Source organism: Setaria viridis, chromosome 9, assembly GCF_005286985.2.
Source record: "Setaria viridis chromosome 9, Setaria_viridis_v4.0, whole genome shotgun sequence".
In the NCBI taxonomy this organism is placed as follows: domain Eukaryota; kingdom Viridiplantae; phylum Streptophyta; class Magnoliopsida; order Poales; family Poaceae; genus Setaria; species Setaria viridis.
The window spans coordinates 1,731,653-1,752,820 of NC_048271.2; the positions used below are offsets into that span (position 1 = coordinate 1,731,653).

The 21,168-nt window shown below is 52.4% G+C and overlaps 2 protein-coding genes across 2 annotated transcripts; one reads left to right on the forward strand and one right to left on the reverse strand.

Moving 5' to 3' along the window:
- Nucleotides 1-372: 372 nt before the first annotated feature.
- LOC117840159 (subtilisin-like protease 1) lies at nucleotides 373-3,119 on the reverse strand. Its single transcript, XM_034720618.2, has one exon. It carries the CDS (start codon nucleotides 2,796-2,798, stop codon nucleotides 498-500), a length of 2,301 nt encoding a protein of 766 aa, XP_034576509.1. The 5' UTR covers nucleotides 2,799-3,119; the 3' UTR covers nucleotides 373-497.
- Nucleotides 3,120-17,773: 14,654 nt separating this feature from the next.
- LOC117838910 (expansin-A7) lies at nucleotides 17,774-20,872 on the forward strand. The gene is made up of 3 exons (XM_034719109.2): nucleotides 17,774-18,064; nucleotides 18,182-18,506; nucleotides 20,053-20,872. Exons 1-3 carry the CDS (start codon nucleotides 17,911-17,913, stop codon nucleotides 20,360-20,362), a joined length of 789 nt encoding a protein of 262 aa, XP_034575000.1. The 5' UTR covers nucleotides 17,774-17,910; the 3' UTR covers nucleotides 20,363-20,872.
- Nucleotides 20,873-21,168: the final 296 nt, after the last annotated feature.

Here is a 21,168-nt window from a genome sequence, read left to right on the forward strand (position 1 = left end):
AAACGCGGGGGATAGGATGAAAAGGAAAGGGTAGATCTGAGAGGGAAATGTTCTTCGAGGGATAGCTTGCAAAGTGGCTCGATTTTGTTTTATTTGGTGGTTTTAAAATGTTGCAAACTTGCAAAATGCATAGAAACTCGTAGAAAAATACTAAAAATGTGATTCTTGTTTTTTGCTTTCCTTGTGAGCTCTAGTTTATTTCAGAGTTGAGTAGGTGGATGTTACTATTATATTTTTGGTGCTGTGATTTAATTGGTCTAGAGGTCACTAAATGCTTTATAAATCATGTAGTGCTCTAAAAATAGTGAAATCCTTTTTTTTTCACTTGTGATATGCATGTTCAAGATCTGAAAGTTGTGATACTAGATCAGATGATTTTTATACTGTTTTATTTCCATCATCAAGAAGAGGACAGACACCAGTCACTCGCTGATATATGACTCAGCTCTCTGCTAACAGATGATCGATCATTCCACACGCTATAGTTTGCTCATGGTTCAGAGACCATGGTCGGGAAGGCCTATAACGGCGACAATTGGGCTCCGAACAAGATGGTTGGTGGACACCCAGATCAGGCTGCCTTCGACGAAATCGCCATCAGCTGTCCCCTTGAGCCCCCCGCCGTTCACCGTCACGGTCACGTTTACTGCCTTCTTCTCCCCGGGCTCAGAGAACACCAGAGTATCAGGGGACACCCTGATGTCCATCCAGGACGGCCCATGCACCGTCGCCGTGTAGGTCTCCGCCGGGCCGACGTTGGTAAGGGTCCGGGGCACCGTGACCGGCGTATTCTTGAGTGGCACCATTATGGTAGGATAGTTGAGCCACGCTTCTGGGATGCTCCCCACCTCCGAGCAGGTTTTGCTGGCGTTACGCGTGATGGTCTTGAGCGCCTCCTCCCCAAGGAGGCCACAGATGTAGCTTGCGTAGTCCCTGGCGCTGAGGTCGTACACCAGCCCGGGGTCGGTCGCCCTGGAGGCATTGACGTGGCCAGCCCCCATGGCGAAGCACGCCGCGTCGTCGTGCTGCTCGTCCAGGATGGGCCCGCCGCCGTTGTCCAGCGTCTCCGCCGTCGTCAGGATGGCTGACTTTATTGCAGCCGGAGACCAGTCAGGATGGGCACTCTTGAGAAGCGCCACCACGCCGGCGACGTGCGGCGCTGCCATTGAGGTGCCGGACATGACCTTGAACTTAGAAGACCGGCTGTCCGACCACCCGCCAGCAGACGCGGCGAGGATGTTCAGCCCCGGAGCAAGGACGTCTGGCTTCAGCAGGCCCCGGCTGATACGGCTCGGGCCCCTGGAAGAGAATGATGCGACGGTAGGGGAATGTTCGACACCTAGCACAGTGCCACTGAAGAATGCACGGGCCGAGGGATTCAGAGTCTTGGCGTAATCCATGAGGTCGCGCCCTTCGAAGCTGTTTATCTGGATCACGTTGTAGCTGTGGTAGTCCCTCAGCGGCATGGTGTAGCCAAGGACCTCGTCCTCGATCAGCAACACGCCCGTCGCCCCCGAGAGCTCGAGACTTCTGATGATGGATGCTTGCACCTCACTGTCCCCAGCGGCCTTGCAGATCACCATCTTGTTCTTGGTGGTGATGTTGTTGGCCTCGAAATTGAAGCAGTCGTCGTCGTCGTAGACGAGAGGACGCAGACCCACCGGTGCAGGATCCTGGACAAGTGCCTCCCCGTCCACGAGGCTTTCTCCGTACTCCACCTCGGCGTCGAAGCGCCGGTCCACCGAGCCGGCGCCCACCGTGAGCAACCACGGCGCGTCGTTTAGCACCGTAGACGGCTTGGGGCCGTCGTTGCCACCCGCAGTCACCACCACGATCCCCTTGGCCATCGCGTTGAACGCGCCAATGGCGATGGGGTCTTTGTCGAACGTGGTGTTCACCTGCGAGCCGAGGGAGAGATTGATCACGTCCACCCCATCATGGATCGCCTCCTCCATCCCGCATGATATGCTCGAATCGTCGCACCGGCTGTTCTCATCTTGAGTAGAGCATACTTTGTAGACGGCCATGTGCGCTAGGGGAGCGATCCCCGCGGCCGTGCCGGAGCCCAGGCCGCCGGGGAGCGACGCACCTTCGACGAAGTTCCCGGTGGCGGTGGCCGCGACGTGCGTGCCGTGGCCTTCTTCGTCGTCGGCGGGGTCAGCATCTCCAACAAAGGACTTGGCTCCAACAAGCTTGCGATTGCACAGGGTCTCTTCACTCTCTTCAAGGCCTGTGCAGGTCCCGTTCCACCTGGCTGGTGGCTCCGGGACCCCATCGTCGCGGAAAGAGAGGTGCTTCGCGTAGATCCCCGAGTCCAGAATGCCGATGACGACTCCGCGGCCGTAGCCGGCGTCGCTCCAGAACCGGTGCTCGTCCCTGCTGAGCCCGAGGAACGACGGCGTGCGCGTGGTGAGGAGCTCTCGCTTGCCGTCGGGGAGCGCGCGCAGGAAGCCCGGCAGCTTCGCCACCAACGCGAGCTCGGCTTCGGTGAGCCGAGCGGCGAACCCGTGGAAGACTGCCGAGTACGAGCACACCAAGCGTGTCTCGCCGAACTCCGTCCGGGTGCTCGGCAGGAAGCTCTTGTGCCACTGGCGATGCGCCTTTCGGCTCATGGCGTCGGCATCGGCCGGTGGCGAGAGGAAAACAATGTAGGTGCGGTAAGCAGGATCTTCTTTCGGGTCCTGGGCAAAGCTTGCTCGGGGGGCCTCGCCCATGGTTGAGTGGAGGGACGGAACGGCGAGGAGGAGGAGGAGGAGGAAGGTGGTGGCGAGACCAAGTCGGAAGGATGCCATTGCCATGGCGTAGAGCTGCGGAAGGGAAAGCAAGGGAAAGGCGCAGCCACGACCAGCAGTGCGTTGTTGTTTGCTTTATACACTCGCGTCGCCCGCGTATTCTTGAGTGGCACCATTATGGTAGGATAGTTGAGCCACGCTAGCTTCTGGGATGCTCCCCACCTCCGAGCAGGTCGAGCTTGCGTTACGCGTGATGGTCTTGAGCGCCTCCTCACGGTATGAAATGTCGGAAAAATACGAAATCTGATTTGTGCTTATTTACTGCGTGGCAGAAACATACGCAAAAACCGAAACCCAGCAGGTAGGGTGGGTAGCTACTGGTGTCGTTATCCACCACACCACGGATGATAATGCGACTCTTTCAGCTTGTACTACTCCGTAGTATCCTACAAGCTGAAAGGCGAAACAAGTGTGTTTTAAACATCGTGTATTTATGGACCGAGATAGTACACTACACGGTGTTATTGAAGGCAGCTTTGATTTTCATCTGCAAAGCTGCATCCCAAACACAAGAATATTCAGCTTATTCAATAAGAATATATACCTACTACGCATGACTAGTGGCATCTAATACACCGTACATGTATAAACTGGTCATACTGGCTACCCTCTCTATGTTAAATGTCTATACAAAAGATCGAAATGATGCATAAGGTATTCCTTAGCTAGCTTCCAGGATCCACAAAAGCAGGCTTAATTTCACTACGCACTCGAGATATTCTAGAAAGTGACAAGCCCTGCAACGTTTCTCCGTACTTGCACTTGGGGGTCGATCGACCGGTCCGGTATGTTACCAGCAGCTGCACTACACGCCATTCGACAGGTCCATGTGCATCTGCAGGACGATCGATATATCGGGAGGAGGAGATGCCTTGGCTGTTTCATCTTCTCTATCAGGAAAACGAGCAAATTCCTCCGGTACGTTTCCAAGCATTGTTTAAACACCAGTCGCCAGGTCCATGTGCATCCGCACTGGATCGGACGATCGATATATCAGGAGGAGGAGATGCCTTGGTTGTTTCAGCTTCTCTATCAGGAAAACAAGCAAATTCCTCCGATGCGTTTCCAAGCATTGTCTAAACGCCAGTCGGCAGGTCCATGTGCATCCGCACTGGATGATCGATATATCGGGAGGAGGAGATGCTTTGGCTGTTTCATCTTCTCTATCAGGAAAACGAGCAAATTCCTCCGGTGCGTTTCCAAGCATCGTCTAAAAATAGAGTTCCAAAAAAACTTCTTGCGGAAACTTACCAAAAGCTGTTGGGAGGTAAAATACATCCTCCTCTGTCCTTTCCATCCGTTCCTGCAAACTGGTACAAAAAAAAATAGAATTGTTACCGGATCATCGTGTATAGTCCCAACTACTGCTTTTTCACGTCAACCATACCAAGCGCTGAAAATCACCGTTGTGCCGCCCTCCTCTTCTCTTATCTCGTCGTGCCATCAAGAGGTACAAATTTGGTTGTTCTCCTCTTGATCTCTTGTATTATTCTCCTGGTCTCGCCATCAAGACTGAATTCTTCTCTTGATCTTTTGTGACGCTCGTATTTGGTTGTTCTTCTCTATCTCTGTGATGAACTTTGAATCTCTTTACTACCAATAATTATAAAAAAAACAATTAAGCATATCTTCTTTGATCGTCTACATGCAAAGACCATTTGGAGAGTTGTTAATGTTGCTATCGGTTAATCTAACCAAAATCAACAAGGTATATGCTTGGAAATTGGTTAACGGGTATAAGCAAAAAGATAAAAGTTTGATTTTCGTTGGTGTTGTAGCTCTTATGTGGGCACAATTTGATTTTTGAGAAAAAATAGTTTACCTCTTTTATGCAGGTTGTTACTGTGTGAGGAGGCAAGGGACTATCTGTTTGGCAAGCGAGACGTCGAAGGTCATCGCCTTGTATATATTCATTAAGAATGGATGAAGAAGCAATTGTAGATTTGATTTTTGAATTCCCCTTATCGTTTGCATAAATTTTTTCTTCTTACTTGTGACCAGCCTGCCAGCTGAGAATATTATGAAACTTGGCGCTGTGTGTGGTCAGAGGCTGGAGACTATTTCTTTTTCTAAAAACCAATAGAAGTCCCAAGGGCTTTCATCCCGAGCACCAGCCTGGTCAAACCGGCAAAAACGAGATAGAGGTCAGGCAAGTTTCCGGATGTTCATTTGTGGTTGCTATCAGATCTCAGGTCTAAAGAAAAATCATACAGTACATGTTGGAATATGGGCTTGGTCCAAATATTTATTCAATTAAAAGAATTAAAAGTCTACTAATAAATGCTAGAGAATTAAATGATTAGTTACACATGGGGATTTGAAGAGGATCTTTACTGACTTAAATGGTGGATTTTGAGTACACCTATTGTGAAGTCAATAAAAGAGATTGGCGTGCCGTGCACGCTCGCTCGCCTCGCCAGGCCGCGGGCGTGTCGTAGCGAGCCTCCGGAACCTCGCCTTCTCGCCTTCTGCCAGACGTTATAATAATTAAACACATGACAAGAATATTCAGCTTATTAGTAAGATCATGACAACATCCAATAATAATATATACCTACCACGCATGACTAGTGGCATCTATACACCGTACATGTATAGACTGGTCATACTGGCTACTCTCTCTATGTTAAATGTCTATACAAAAGATCGAAATGATGCTTAAGGTATTCCTTAGCTAGCTTCCAGGATCCACAAAAGCAGGCTTAATTTCACTACGCACTCGAGATATTCTAGAAAGTGACAATCCCTGCAACGTTTCTCCGTACTTGCACTTGGGGTCGATCGACCGGTCCGGTATGTTACCAGCAGCTGCACTGCACGCCAGTCGGCAGGTCCATGTGCATCCGCACTGGATGATCGATATATCGAGAGGAGGAGATGCCTTGGCTGTTTCATCTCCTCTTTCAGGAAAACGAGCAAATTCCTCCGGTGTGTTTCCAAGCATTGTCTAAACGCCATGCACTGGACGATCGATATATCGGGAGGAGGAGATGCCTTGGCTGTTTAATCTTCTCTATCAGGAAAACGAGCAAATTCCCCGGTGCGTTGGAATATATGGGCTTGGCCCAAATATTTATTCAATTAAAAGAATTAAAAGCCTACCTAGAGAATTAAGTGATTAATTACACATGGGGATTTGAAGAGGATCTTTACTGACTTAAATGATGGATTTTGAGTACACCTATTGCGAAGTTAATAAAAGAGATTGGCGTGCCACGCGCGCGCTCGCCTCACCGGGCCGTGGGCGTGGCGTGTCATGATGTGACGTGACGTGACAATTGGGTTGCGGGCGTGGACGTGGGCGTGTCGAGCCTCCGGAACCTCTCCTTCTGCCAGAGATCCTGCTCGGGATAGGCGGGCGATAAGGTTTTTGGAAGCGTTCAACGCGACTGCTCGCTCCCTCTCTGTTCGTCTGCGACGTCTACGGCTCACCGCTGCAACGTCTACTTCCTGGTGGCCGAGGACCTGTTCGTCTGCAAGCCGCGCTGATCGACTACTTCCTGCTATACTTCCCGGAGGCCGTTCAAGGGACTGCACTACATCGATCTCTTCCGGCATCACGTCTTTACGACTACATCGACTGAGGCCATCCCACGATTAGTATGACTAATCCAGATGGTAACAGCGCATCCGGTGCCTCCGGCACTAGCCCCACCCCAGCGTACATTCTAAATCATTTGTGCCTATTCTTGTTCTTGTTTATTAGATGTTTAAACTTGAACGCTGGCATATGTTATGCTATCACTAAATCACTCAACATATTCATGATAATATTTATGTTTAATTTTGGAATTAAAATATATCGAAATATGCCTAGTTTTCTAACAGTACATGCCGTGCAAATCCCAAAACTTGTTGGGGCCTGTACTTTGAACACCCCAAAATTTCATTCCTTGAACAATTACCAATTTGTTTAAACTTTAATAATCTGTATAGCAAGCTTCTCTGAGCACTGCGTTTGATTTTCAAATGTACAAATTTCATATGACGGCAGAACCATCGACAACAATCTAAAGTACAGCATGATGAGAGCCCCATGAAGATACTGTAGCATTGCTCACTTTATTGCTGATCGTGTGGGCAAATGATATGCTAAAAGAAGATGAAACCAGAAAGTATATAATTCCTTGTACTCCCAATGCACTTAAATGGAATTCATATTTACACAAACTTTGGTTTCCAGAAGATAATTCCTCTGGATATTAAGCAGAATCATCTCGCTGAACTCAATGTAAATTTACAGGACGGTTTCCGTCAGAAATAATTTCTCTGCCTATTTCAACCCTGTCACAGAAGCCGACAGGAAAGTGGCCTATACCGGATCAATGTCCCTATCTGTCTAATACAGGGAAAAGCAATACATAGCTGACAGCGAAATTACAATCCACATTAGTATGCATATAGCATACAGCTTAATTCATATAACGCATCTCAGAGCTAGATTCAAATGATGTTTCAATTCATCCAGAACCATCAGTGCAGCATTACATATACATACAGATAAATAAAAACTTGGAGTTTTTAAATTTGAGATCCGTGCCAACACACGGGCATCATGGCTAGCTAGTTCAAAATGTAACTTACATATGCTTTACAAGAATTATTGGCTCAAGCACACATATCTTCAAGTAGTGAATGGTAGACATGCAATTACCCACGCTTTGGAGAGAGCGAGAGAAAGTGATCGAGCAAACAGATGTGCGTCTGATCCGGTAGGGCCCAACCTTTTTTAACACGTAGAAGATCTCGCCTACCCTCCCTGCTCGTAGCTTGTCGACGATCCGTAACGGTATGCGAATCCTGATTGACACGGTTAGTTCACTAATCAAACATATAATGATAAGGTCGATCGAGGATCTTAAACTAAAGGTAGATCTTTCCAAGATGCTAAGTTAACAGGACCTACTTGATTAGCCAGGGAGGGATAAACAAAAATAAAGCTTGTAAGTATAGACGACTTGATTAATAGTAGGTGGTGAATGGTGGTCGATTTGGGCACATGGTTTTACTGTTATGTGAAGTTTAATGAATTGATTATGCATTTTATGTTATGTAATTGTGTTCGTCGGAACTGAAGGGGAGCTTAGTATCTTAGTTTTTTACTCCATCCGTTTCAAATTGCAGGTCGTTTTAACTTTGAACCTTATTATGTATTTAGACATATATTATAACTAGATACATAGAAAAAACTATGTACCTAGAAAAATCAAAACGACCTACAATTTGGGATGGAGGAAGTAGAAAATTTGTCTGATGAGCAAGCATACGGACCATTACACGATCACAAGCAAAGAAACAAAAGGAAAATTACAAACGACGACAGATCATTTATGCCCATCGTGAACATATTCCTTGCTTTATCGATAATATCTTTAATGAGACCCAAGATTAAGGATGTTGTTTGCTTTGGAGACCATATTATTCCTTTCAAGACAAATCTTTCAAATTGTGAGCAGGACTAAAGGGTCAAAAACTATCCTATTTGGTTCTGCGACTAACTTTCAACCTTTTTAGCCACCAATGCATCGATTCCTCTCCCACATAGTAGCCTACATCTCCCTCATATGATCATCTGGAATTTGTAGAGCTTCATGCATGTAGATGGGTCATTCATTCACCGGTCATCAATCATACCATGACACGAAGATGAGTATGGAAATGCAGGTCGTTTTAGTATTTATCATCAAACTTATATAATTTCAACAAAAAATCTAGAATATTGACACCTATAATACCAAGCAAATACACTATCAAGGTACATTTTTATGGCGAATTTAATAAAACTAATATGATGTTGTAGATATACTTTTACTTAGTCGAAATTAGAGAATTACCGTACAACAATTCAAGCCTCGAACGGAAAAAGGCGACGTAGAAAAATTACAGTAGAGACAAGTTAGGACGCGTAATGTATTTGCGGGATGGCCAACACCGTGGGCTGTCTCAAAACGGTGGTCCTCTACCTACTACATGGGCCAAACCCATGTCAACCAAGGCGGGCTACCTCTGTGCTTCATGGGCTCACGGAAAACTAGGCTCCATGTTCTACTTTCTACAATGCTGAAGCTGTTGAATTGCTGAAGAAGTGATGATACGCTTTCGGGATGATTTGTTTCTTCAGAATCGTGTGCTTGCACTAGGAGGGTTCCTTACCAAATTTCAGAAATCAGTAAAAAATTGAGGTAAATCCTACGGGTAAATTTATTTCTAATAAATACGAAGTTCCCTTGCGGAACAGTTTCCCTTCCATCAATCGAGTGGCATGCAAAATGAGAGGGGAAAAAAACTTAACTCAGGATGGAACAAGAAAAGAAAATGAATGGAGGGAAACACAACCAGATCACCCACCCAAGCAGCGCAAGCACAGTAATCCAATAGCACCACGAGACCATGCTAGCAATAGCACTCCTCCCACAGGTACAGCCACACACCACACCCCTATTTCCTTTTTCTGACAGTCTGATCAGGGCATGCCCTCCGATCCGATCATCGCCGCCGGCGTCTCCCGTTTCTTCCACTTGCCTTATGCCACCCACCCCTCCAAGATCTCTGACACGTCGTTGTCCGAGTACATGTACGACGGCGTACGTAAGCTTGAGCGTCGCCATCACCCGTGGCCCCGATCAGTTGCTGCCGTTTCGGTGCCCCGTGTCCTTGTTGAGGCTAGTTGCAGAGAACACCGGCGGCAGGGGGGTGACGGCGTCGACGCGGTTGCTTGCGACGGCAGGCTTCCCCAATTCGCTCTAGCTTCGCCACTGATGAGGCACATGATGGCCGTGCTGGTGTAGGGCGCCGAGAAGTCCTCCGCCATCCTGGTCTGCATGACGAACCAGGCGGCGCAGCTGGCGATGATGAGGACGTCACCGAGGATGGCCCCGGAGTGCCCGCCCGCCGCCGCCGCGACGTGTGCTCGGCGAAGCGCCAGTGGATCGGGGACTCCCACAGCCTGAGCACGGGGCCCTTGTAGAAGGGTATGATCATGGAGCCCCCCACGCAGACCGCCGTGCCGACCAGCTTGGCCTGCCCCGCCGGCGTGCCCGGCCGCACCGTCTCCATCTTGAGCGCCGCCGCCATGACGAAGGTGAGCGCCGGCAGCGTGTTGGTCAGCGCGCACGCCACCGTCGGGGTGGTGGACTTGAGCCCCACGAAGTAGAGCACCTGGTTCAGCGTCGCCCTGCGTATTGTTGATGCATGCTTGTCAGTGAGTAACCGGACAATTGGCCCCGACAAGATGAAATTCTGTGTCTGGGTTTAACTTGCAGAGACTGAACCTGCAAGTGTCATGCTCTGAACCCTGGCTGTCTCGACCGGGTCTGACCATCTTTCGAAAGGGTTACGCACTGCTAAAAGAAACATCTACTACGACCTGTGTGTCGGTTATGTGGACGTGGTTCATCGATCAAGTGTCAGCCAGTGTCACGTCACATCAGGAACATCCCCAGAAATCTGGGGACACCCGTTTCATCTGAAAAGCGCTTTGTTCACCATGCTTTCTTTTCGATCACCATGCCTATACTTTCCCCCGGGTTTGGGCTAATCCGACGACGATCATTCGGTTGTGCGGCTGGCCGGGCGCGGCAACGGCAGAGCCAGCGGGCATGCATGTCCCTTTTCCTCGGAAGGAGGGCGACGCTCCTGCACCGCACAGATGTGGGAGCGCAAGGGCCAGAACTGAAGGAGTTGCAAGCAACCGGCCTCGCTCTCCCTCTCATGCGTGCGAGGCCGACACTTGCAGGCCCTTGCCTACCTAATTCCAGGAGGTCGCCGCTGCAAGTGGGCCACCGTGTGTGCCCTGATTGTTCTTGGGCAGTGACACGGAGGGGAGAGAGAGCCAGCGCGGACGGACGTACCCGAAGATCTGGAGGAGCACTTTCTTGGTGATTTTCGGCCCGCTCCTACTGCACGCAGACGCAAAAGAACAGTTAATGGTGAGCTGCAAGAAGAGGCTGATATGATCATGCACGGTGCAAAAAGAGAAACAAGCAATCTATTCCTGGCATATTGTAGATCGAGAAGCCACTGATCATGTTGCTTTCCAATAAATGCTGCTCAGGTCAGTAACTGTTTCTGGAGTAACAAACACGACAGCTGATCGTGGATTTTAGGAGCGCAGCCTTGTGTGTTCTCTGCGGTAATTCAATTTCACAAGATTTTACTCACACTCGCGACGAGAGCAATCAAGAGCACGCATGGATTTTCTCCAGCCGGAGAAAATGCTCGGCGCCTCGGTGGGTGGCCTTGGATCCCTCTGCGTGTTGGAACAACGAGGCAGCGCGAGCCGGGGGGGCCTTGGATCCCTCTATTTACTTCCCGTGCGCCCGCCCACGGCCGAGGCGATGCCATCCATGACGATGTCCCTCTCGCCTCGGCCTCGAGCCCTCGAGAGAGCGCTACGAGACCGCGGCACCGAATTGATCGCGCGCGCGCGCCACACATGGCGCCCCCGCAACGGTGCGCCCCGTCGCTGTTCACACGCCCCGGTCGGGCTCCTTGGCTTGGCTAGTTGGCTACTGGTCCCGCACCCCGCGCTTCAAAGCGCCGCCTCGCCGGAATTCAAGCCGCGACCTCATCCAGGGCGGCTGCATGCAGGCTCCGCCCCATCCCTCCTCACCGCGCGCGCGTGACGCACGCGCGGGTGCCGGACGGACGACGCGCAGTTCAATCGGGATACGCCTCCTCCGGCCGCGGCGCCGGACGTGTCGGCCGTTACATCGGACGGCGAACGTACAGGATTTACACTAGCAGCCAGCGGTTAGTTCAAAAGATGACCAGATGTCAACGCTAGGCTCCGGCGGCCGCCTGCGATCGGCCACGAGTCAAAAAAAATCGCCACGGCCAGCGGCGAGGGGCCCGCACCACACCGGCGCGACGGGCGGGGCGACGCGACAGGCCCGCCCAAACGGACCCGCCCGGGCCTCCGGCATTCCCGGAGGAGAAAACGCCGGGCGCGGCTTGGTTTTCCTTGGTGGAGTTTGGTGGATGCGGCCGTGCCCCGGCGTGAATGCGATGGCGACGGCCGGGGGGTGGTCGCCAACGGTACGCTTGCCGGGAGGCCATGTGGTGGCGGTGGCGGTGGGTGGGTGACCCTCGCCCGTCGCTGTCCCGATCGTCTCGGCCGCACGCCATCGCGTAACGGTTTCCTTGGCCACGCGCGCGCGCGCGTTAACTCCAGTCTCCAGCGGAGCGAGACTTGGGTTCCACGTCTCCGGCTTGGGCGCGAGGTCAAACTCGGCACTGCTCCGTCCACACAAACACGTCACGCATGACACATGCCGGCGGCACCGGTACAAGTCAACTCTGTAGAGTTTGCACTCTGCTTGCCACTGTCACTCGCCTCGCTACTGATGGATCCCAATCATTGGGGTGGTTGGTTAGCTCTAGGATACCAGGGTTGTTGCCGCCTCGTAAAGGTAAACGGAGTAGGCCATATCCTCCAAGCCTAAAACTAGCGATAGCCACGTGAGATTTCGGCGTTGCATGGCGTAGCAGTAGCAGCCGGCCAAGGGCAGTAGCACAGAGGCCAAGCAAGAGTCGCACGGCTCGCCGCAGCACTTGTGACTTGTGCCGCGCCATGGGCCAGCTTGCTGCCCTTGGAGCTTCCCTGCATCGCAGGCAGCTGTAACGATTTGACCTGACGCCCGGCCGGCGTCGTAGCTACTAGGTTCGTAGCCGTACGGAGTACTTCTCAACTACTACGGGCTACGGAGCTACTAGTGCTGCGGCCACGATCCCATACCGTACGCGGCAGCCGCTGGGCAGCGGATCTTTTCTCAGTGGAGGTAAATAATTATGGATGGATCATATCTCTTCCCGTTGGACAGGCAGACCGGGGTGGAGGGGTTTGGCATCTCGGAATCCGAGCCAAATGTGTGTGCCAACTTGGGTGCGATTGGTTGCATGGAGGAGTCTAGCCTGGCTCGCACGCGCCAATCTAGCTCCCCAAAGCCAGACTCATTGCATGCAGGAGCATGGTGTTTGGTTGTCTGCTCGCACGAGCTAGCTCTCCTGAGTTGCTCGTACGAGGACGGGTTGCATGAGATGAAAATATTTAAATAATCATCGTAATGACATTTATTACGGGAAACTATTACGTATAGCTCTTAGTTTATCTTATTACTCATTAATTTTAATTAAAATATGTTAATATCATTTAATATGTGCTAATAATGTATTAATAATGTCATTAGATGGCTAACTAGCTGCACCACGCGAGCTTGGCCCGGCAGATACGGTCGATTTACTCGCACCGGTAGAGCCTAGCTGCGGAGGGAATCTTGCACGCGCAGAGTCTAGCCGAGCAGATACGCAAACCAAAGAAACAGTGAATCTCGCACGCGGGAAGCTCGTATCCAGGGTGGTGCAGGCAACCAATCACACCCTGGCAGCTCGAGAAGAACACAAGCAGAAGGGCGACCAGATCTTCTTCAGACAAGGAGAGGAGCCGCACAAGAGCGTACGCGCTGCTCTAGCCTTTTTCCCGTCTCGTTCCGGCGCCTCTCGTTTGTGCTTTCTGGCGATCCGCGATGGCGCCAAATACTAATCCCCAGTCACGGCGGGTCTGAAAAGCTACCTGCTCGTACCCCGTAGCTAGTGGAGAGTTCTAGCACGCTTTTGCACTAGTCCTATGTGAGGTGAAGTGTTCGTTCAAAAAAAAAATGCGAGGTGAAGTTGACAACTGCGTCTGCACCGACGACGCCGATCCGTTACACATCTGTGCTACAAACGTTGCCAGCACATACTACTACGGGTACAGTGGCACATGGATTGGTTTGGTTGCACCCCCAGATCGAGTCGCAGACGTTTCACACGCGCTGTTGTGTCTTCGTCTCGTTTGCTGTCGGTTCAGTCCATCCAGAATCTGCATGAGCATCTGAACGCAGAATCCATCGTTCAGTTACGCGTCGCATTTACGGATCTTTTCGTTGCTAGTTCTAGTGTATGCGGAAGTGGAACACTGGAACCCGAATGGATCGGATAATGCTTCAGTCACCGAGATCTGCCGGTAGTGTCGTGTGCTGGAGCATGAGGCGTTGTCTCTCTTTGAAATTTTCGCGCAGGAGGCCATGTGCCCGGCTCCTTTTCTCTTTCGTGTTCGGGTGCGCTGGGTTGGTTGCGCGTCAGCTCAGCTGCTGTCGTTTTTGGATCCATTAAGATTGCGTTCGGTCACCGTTGGTGTTGTTCCTACTGACCAGAGTCTGGACACAAATTGATAAGGGTTTGACCTGAGATCGCCCTCACTCTTTCCCAGCAGCAGATGCTTACGCCCTTTTCTTTTTTCCCCCCCTGAGAACTAGGTTTATGCTTTGTAGCCCAGCACATGCTTGCAGACAGACAGCAGACGTGAAATGGGTAGGCTTGTTATTTTTCAAAAAAGAAATGGGTAGGCTTGTTATTTTTCAAAAAAGAAATGGGTAGGCTTGCAGTTCCAAGTTGCAAGTTTTCCTCCGTGAGTCCCCGCCCGTCCAGCAGGCAAGCTCTTCTCGGTAGTCGTCGATCACCTGGCTGCTTGCAAGTTGGTGTACGCATGCAGTGGCGAGTCCTACACCTAGAATCGCTGGATGGACTGATAGGGCAGCATTTGGCGCCACCTCCTTGTTCGGTTGGAATTGGAACTTGGCCGAGCAGGGAGACCTGCCATGGTGCCCATGGATGGAGGAGCATCACCTTGCGTTGCGTCGCGTGTCATGGACTCACGGGAGGTAGGAATTGACCGGCGGCCAATGATGATGATCGGATCGCCGCCGTGACCTCACCCAGATATCGCATGGAGTGTTTGCATTGACCCGATGAGCAGGCGCGGCCAGCCGGCCATCGCCGGACCTCCACAGCACGCGGCTCGAGCCAGTCCGCTAGCCTGTGACGACGGTGCGCGGGTGGCGGGGTCGGCCCGGACAAGCGCAAGCGCCGCCCTGCCTGCCGCACACGTCGCAACGCATCGGTGTCCGACTCCACCCCGCGGCCCCGCGTCAGGTTGGACTTCGGAGGACGCCGGACACGTGGTGCGCTGGCACCGCCGCAGCAAGCGAGCGGAGCGGAAGGGCAGAATGGGGCTCGCGCTCGGATGATTGGGCCTCGGGCCGGTGTGATGTCGCTGCAGGCCGAATATTTTTATTTTTTATATTTATTATTTTGCAAAAATATATGTCGTTCCTATACCACCGTTTGAAACGGCTATAGCCAAATGACACATGAAAGGTGCACTGTAACCAAATGAATTTCCCAGCATATTTTTAAAAAATCAAATCTAATTCATATGAACTCGGATGAAAATAAATTTATATGAAAATTGTAGATCTTGGTGCTCAAATAATCGACACAAGTTTCAGATCTAAAATTCAAATTTTTATATGAAACTAGACATTATATTTTAAAAAAATCATAACTAATTTATATGAACTCGGATGGAGATACACTTTTATGTGAGAATTGTAGCTATCGACGAGATATATTACTTTGTAGTTAGAACTTTTTCCATTTGAAGCCATCTTGGTACTCAAATAACTGACCTAAGTTTCAGATCTAAAATTCAAACTTTTATCAATTATTTGATCACTAAGATGAGTTCAAATGAAAAAAATTTGAACTACAATTATTCGCGCTGCCTCGTTGTTCCAACACGCAGAGGGATCCAAGGCCACCCACCGAGGCACCGAGCATTTTCTCCGGCTGGAGAAAATCCGTGCGTGCTCTTGATTGCTCTCGTTGCGAGTGTGAGAAAACTCTTGTGAAATTGAATTGCAGCAGAGAACACACTACAAGACCGTGCTCCGTTCCGGTCGTACTACTAGCTAGCACGGTCCACGGTGTAAAACTGGCAGTACCGATCGATGCACGTTAAAGCCACCGTGGAAAACCAAGCTATGCTATTGCTAGACGGTTGGTCGTCGATCGTGTGCGTACGACCGATAAGCACGTGACATGTCGCGCTGTTAGCATGTACCGAGCTGAGCAGAGATGAAGCTGAAGCTGAACAACCCGGGAGAGCCCTGCCTAAACTTTGCACATCCGCGCTGCGCGTGAGCGCATGCAACTACCATGATCTGATCCGGGATGGATGGATGCGAATCGCAGCCAGCAGCTGCCGCTGGCGTTGTTACTCTCTGCATCAACCGGCTGCATGGTCAGATTTAGTTCATGCACCAACCCCCTACATCCGGCCGGGTAACCCCCAGGTCCACTCTACTCTATGTTGGCTCAGTCGCAGCAGGCATGTGTGGCAATTGCAATTGCAACTTATATTACCCTTGCAATTTTGCTGGGACACCGGTTCCCATTCCCAATCATTGTCGATGGCGATGCGTGTACACGACATACTAGTAGCGTAGCGTAGCGATGCTTCGATTCAGCCCCAGCAAAGCAGTGACAGTATGATTGCAGCAGCCTGTGTTTTTTTTTTAACCCTATGCATCAGCTGCTGTTTGATCGTTGACGTGATTCGCTGACGGTTTTGGTAAACAGCGTACGATGAAAACCAGTGGCGGCTCGGGGCGGTTCGCGACGCCGCGGCGAGCCGGCCGGCGAAAGGGCGCGCCTTGACCTGGTTCCCTCCACATTTTCCGGCGCCTTTTATTCAAAACTTTGCTTTGCATGGCGTTGGCTTCATGGCTTGGGAACTTTAACACCGTAGCCGCGGCTAGCGCGCGAAGCACAGAAGCGCGGCCGGGCCGAGAGCAAAAGGAGAGGACGGGGTGGCGGCAACAAAAAGAGACCTCCTCCTCCGGCCGTCGGCAGACTGCAGAAACACACAAAAACAGGGGACCCCCAAGAACAATGTGGAAAAAGGGAAAGAAGCACGAACGTACCAAAAGCTGATCCATCCTTCGATCGAATTCACTCGCGCCGTCAGAGGCGGTGCAGTGCAGGCCACCGGCCGGCCGGAACAGCGGCCACCGGCCAGGAGAGGAGAGAGAAGGAGAGATGGAGCGAGCGGCGCACAACTTGCGATGGACGCAAAGCGCGGCCCGACCGTCCATGGGTACGGGCTCCGATGGCCCAGCGCTTTTGGTCTCCCCCTCCCGTCCCGGTGGCCCTGAGCGAGCGAGCGAGCGTGACGGCGTGCGGGTGATTGAGCCGTGGGCGGGCGTGCTCGGCGACCGCGTTATCTCTCAGGGCCGTCCGCCTGCCTCCTCGGCCGGAGCCCCGAATCATGGCGACACCACCGGTGGGATCATGGAGTCCGGAGCACGGCGGCGAGGGGAAAAGGGCACGACCAAATGATTCACCAGATCATTGCTCTCCAGTCGGAGCCTCGGAGGCAAGGGCAACACCGCAGTGAGAGGAGGTCAACTGGCAACAGTTTCATCATGGGATGAATACCCGCAAGGGAAATGAGATGTCTTTAACCGAAACGACTCCTGAATATCGCGTTTTTCTTTTCCCTTTTTTTATTAAAAAAAATTTCTCCGTCAGCTAACCATGATTATCCGCGGGCCCACGTGGATGAATGAGCGTGACGCCAGCACAATTACTGACTGTACGGCCAGCGGATTTTGACTCGTGAAATGCAAAGGATCTGCCAATTTACACAGGTGTGCACCATATGTTGGATTTGAGCAATCAGGCACGTAAATGTTCGGTTAACTTTCGTAACCACGGTCACGAAGCTATATTGTCGGCGTGACGTTTTCCACTCGACAGGGCCGCGGCAAACGCCATCGAGTAGTCAGTAGTGTGCCGCTGCTGCTCCGGCCGTCCATGATCCAGACAGTGCCGATAGTAGCAGAGAAAAAAAGAAGGAAACAAAGCTGAAAAAAAGATAAAAGGAAATGTCACGACTGCCCCTGCCTCAGTGCTGTACCAGCTCGTACCACGCCATCAGGCAGTTCACCATCGCGCGGAGCCTCCGCGCTCGTTTCTCTTTTTCACTGAGCGGTGGGCTCGCCGCCTCCTAGTAGACGCAGACGTGTAGGTAGATTACCCTCGGAGCCCCAGGAGAGCGCCATAAATACCACCCAGCCTTGGCCCTTCTTCCTTGGCCTCCCCACCACTCTCCGCCCCCGCCCAGTCTTCCTGTGCCGCCGCGAACTGACACCGCCCGTCCCGCAGCGAGTGCAACCGCGGCGAGTCGCGAGGAAGCAAGCCAAGGCAACTAGGCAAGCGAGCGAGGAAAGAGGAGGGGATGGCGGCAATGCCTGCGCTGCTTCTCCTGGTGGCCGCGGCCGCCGCGCTGGTCCTCCCCGCCGCCGCCCGCATTCCCGGCGTGTACGGCGGCGGCGCCTGGCAGAGCGCGCACGCCACGTTCTACGGCGGCAGCGACGCCTCGGGCACCATGGGTACGTTCCGTTCCTTTGGTTCGGCCGCGGGTCTTCCATTCTTTCTTGGACGAGTTCTTGCGTTCGTCGTGTCGTGCCATCTCATCGAGGATCCGAAATGGGTCTCTTGCGTTGCAGGCGGCGCGTGCGGTTACGGCAACCTGTACAGCCAGGGTTACGGCGTGAACAACGCGGCGCTGAGCACGGCGCTGTTCAACGAGGGGCAGAGCTGCGGCGCCTGCTTCGAGATCAAGTGCGAGAACCAGCCCGGGTGGCGGTGGTGCCACCCCGGGAGCCCCTCCATCCTGGTCACGGCCACCAACTTCTGCCCGCCAAACTACGCGCTCCCCTCCGACGACGGCGGGTGGTGCAACCCTCCCCGCCCCCACTTCGACCTCGCCATGCCCATGTTCCTCCACATCGCCGAGTACCGCGCCGGCATCGTCCCCGTCTCCTACCGCCGGTACTGCTCCTCGGTTGCTAAAATCTCGAGTTTTTAAGTGCTGAGACGAACACTAGCGACGCCTCTTGGGTTTGGTCGTTGGGGGCGGTGCACGTAGTAAAAGACATTCACCTTGGTAGGGGCAAGAGCAGAGAGCCGGACAGAGCTCCATGGCCTCAGCTCGTCTGCATTCAAGATTCCTCCACTCTCCCCCACACGCCTTTTGAGGCGGCGCCTCGGCCTGCACTGTTGGTGGGGAAAAGAAAGCCTCCGTGACGCGCTCCGTTCCGTCACAGGCGTCCAGTAGTAACGCCCACCCGCGTCCGTCGCCTTTCCTGTGCCGTTTCATCTGCCCCGTCGGTCGATTTCGTCGCCGGTTCGGTTGCACGGCATGGCCGATTTGATTCCCTGCCCGGCGGCCGGCGCGCCGCCGTGATCACGGCGCCTGCAATTACTACCCCGGCGCGGGTCATGGGAATATGCACCGGATCCGGGGTGTAAAGGCGGGGGCGGGTACTCCTTGCTGGGAGAGCAAACGCAATGCGAAATCCTGTACTGTACGTGGTAAAGGTGATTTGGTACGGAGCTGGAAATGGAGGGCAGGGATCACTTCATCCTGTCCTGGTGTGGGCTAGTGCGCCTCTTTCTGTGATTGAAGCATTGGAGAGAGCCCCTTCCTAGTTCATGCTATGGTCCATTTCTCTGAATTTGGTAGGAGTAGATCTGAAGATTTGGCCATTGCCCGTGTGAATTCTGCGCAAACCATATGCACACACTTCAGTAGTAGTAGTAGTAGTAGTAAGCCCATTCCGGCATGTCACATGTCCCAGTGCTACTAGTAGCTAGCAACCTTTCTTGTTCACATTCCGACGAACAGCCATTTTAGTAGCAAGTAACATTCTGTTCGGCTCTAATCAGCCATTTGCGTCCGACGAGCAGGGAAGACCACCAGAGTCGGCTACAGAGAGGCCCAGAGCAGAGAAGCCTCCAAAACAACATGGGGCCTGTAGTAGGAACAGTATAGAAAGTAGAAACACTCTGGTAGGGCACGGCACAGGCTTTGACCTTTTTCACTTTGGGCCGGCGGGGGGACACACCCGTGATTCCGGCCGTACGGGCCTCCGCCGGCGTCGCTGCTTTTCCGGTTCTCCCGTCCACGCCTCACATCCCATGCCCTACCGGCCTACCCCCTGAAATGGCCAGTTTTGCCCCTCGCTCGTCCGGCCTCCGGTCCCCGCGTGACCTGTAAAGACCAGGGGCCGTCTCGTCCTTCCGTCCTGCAGCTCCACCATTACGCGTGAAGCCTAGCCGAGTGGTCCTGCGGCTCTGCCGCCTGCGCTGCACCTCCTGACCGTGGTGGTTGTCCCATCCTTTCTTTTTTTTTTCTACAGCAGCAAGTTCTGTAGTTTTTACAGTTTTGCCCCTGGGAAAAATTAATGTTGCTCCGTTAATACTCTTGCTGATTACTACCTGCTGATTACCAGATTGATTGGTTATCTGATGATGCTGTAAAAAACCACTAGCATTTTTTTTACTGAAGAAGAAATGTGGTGATGATGTTTTGCAGGGTGCCGTGCCGCAAGTCCGGCGGGATTCGGTTCACCATCAACGGCTTCCGCTACTTCAACCTGGTGCTCATCACGAACGTGGCCGGGGCCGGCGACATCGTGCGCGCGAGCGTGAAGGGCTCCGGCACCGGGTGGCTGCCCATGTCGCGGAACTGGGGCCAGAACTGGCAGTCCAACGCCATCCTCGTCGGCGACGCGCTCTCCTTCCGCGTCACCGGCAGCGACCGCCGCACCTCCACCTCCTGGAACGCCGCCCCGCGCAACTGGCAGTTCGGCCAGACCTTCGAGGGCAAGAACTTCAGGGTCTGATCGATGATGCTCCCGAGCATCATCGCCTACGCCGCCGGCGTTGTGATTCGGAAAAGAAGCCGATGCCTCTTATACGTAATTAGTATAGTCATTAAGCATGTGTCGGGGTGGGAATGTGCGTCCAAGCTCACGCATTCTCGCCGTAATCCGGGTCCAAGTCCTCTCTGAAAGGAAGCTTTTTCTTCTGAACGAGGGGGTCAATCAAAAAGGGTAAAGTCTAGAGTTGGTTAGGGTATATTTGTCAGTCACAACTAGTCCCTAGTACTCTGCTCCATTAGCGTGCTTATGGCTACCCGACTGTGTGGTTATGGATCTTGTTTGTGGTTAAGCCTCGGTTTGTGGGGGTGATTTCTGTTCGCAGAGTGGCTGAAGTGGCTGCCAAGCTGCAGCTTAAAAAACTGGTCGCGGTGAGTGTAGCCCGCAGCTGCTTGTCCTTGTCCCCTGTCATCTGTCTCCATCATGGACCTGATTTTAAGTACCAGTAAGGTGATTGGAATTGTAAGAAGGCTACTACTACTGTTTGTCGTTGTTCTTTTTTCCTTCTTTGTGATAGACTACTTGCTTAGGAAACTGATGTGATTTTCGCATGATGACGATGACGACGGCGACGATTCGTTGCCGGCTCCTTTGCGTGAATGCTGGTATGATATCCCCTTGTGCTGAAATGAAAATGCGTGAAAGGGATAGAGATGAAAGCGAAAGCGCGCCGCGGGCAGGCCTCGGCTTTGGGGATGGTTTTTGTTTGCTTGCTCGAGTTCGGATGCCAGGGTCGAGCTCGTGACGGCGACGGCGCCACCGACCATGCC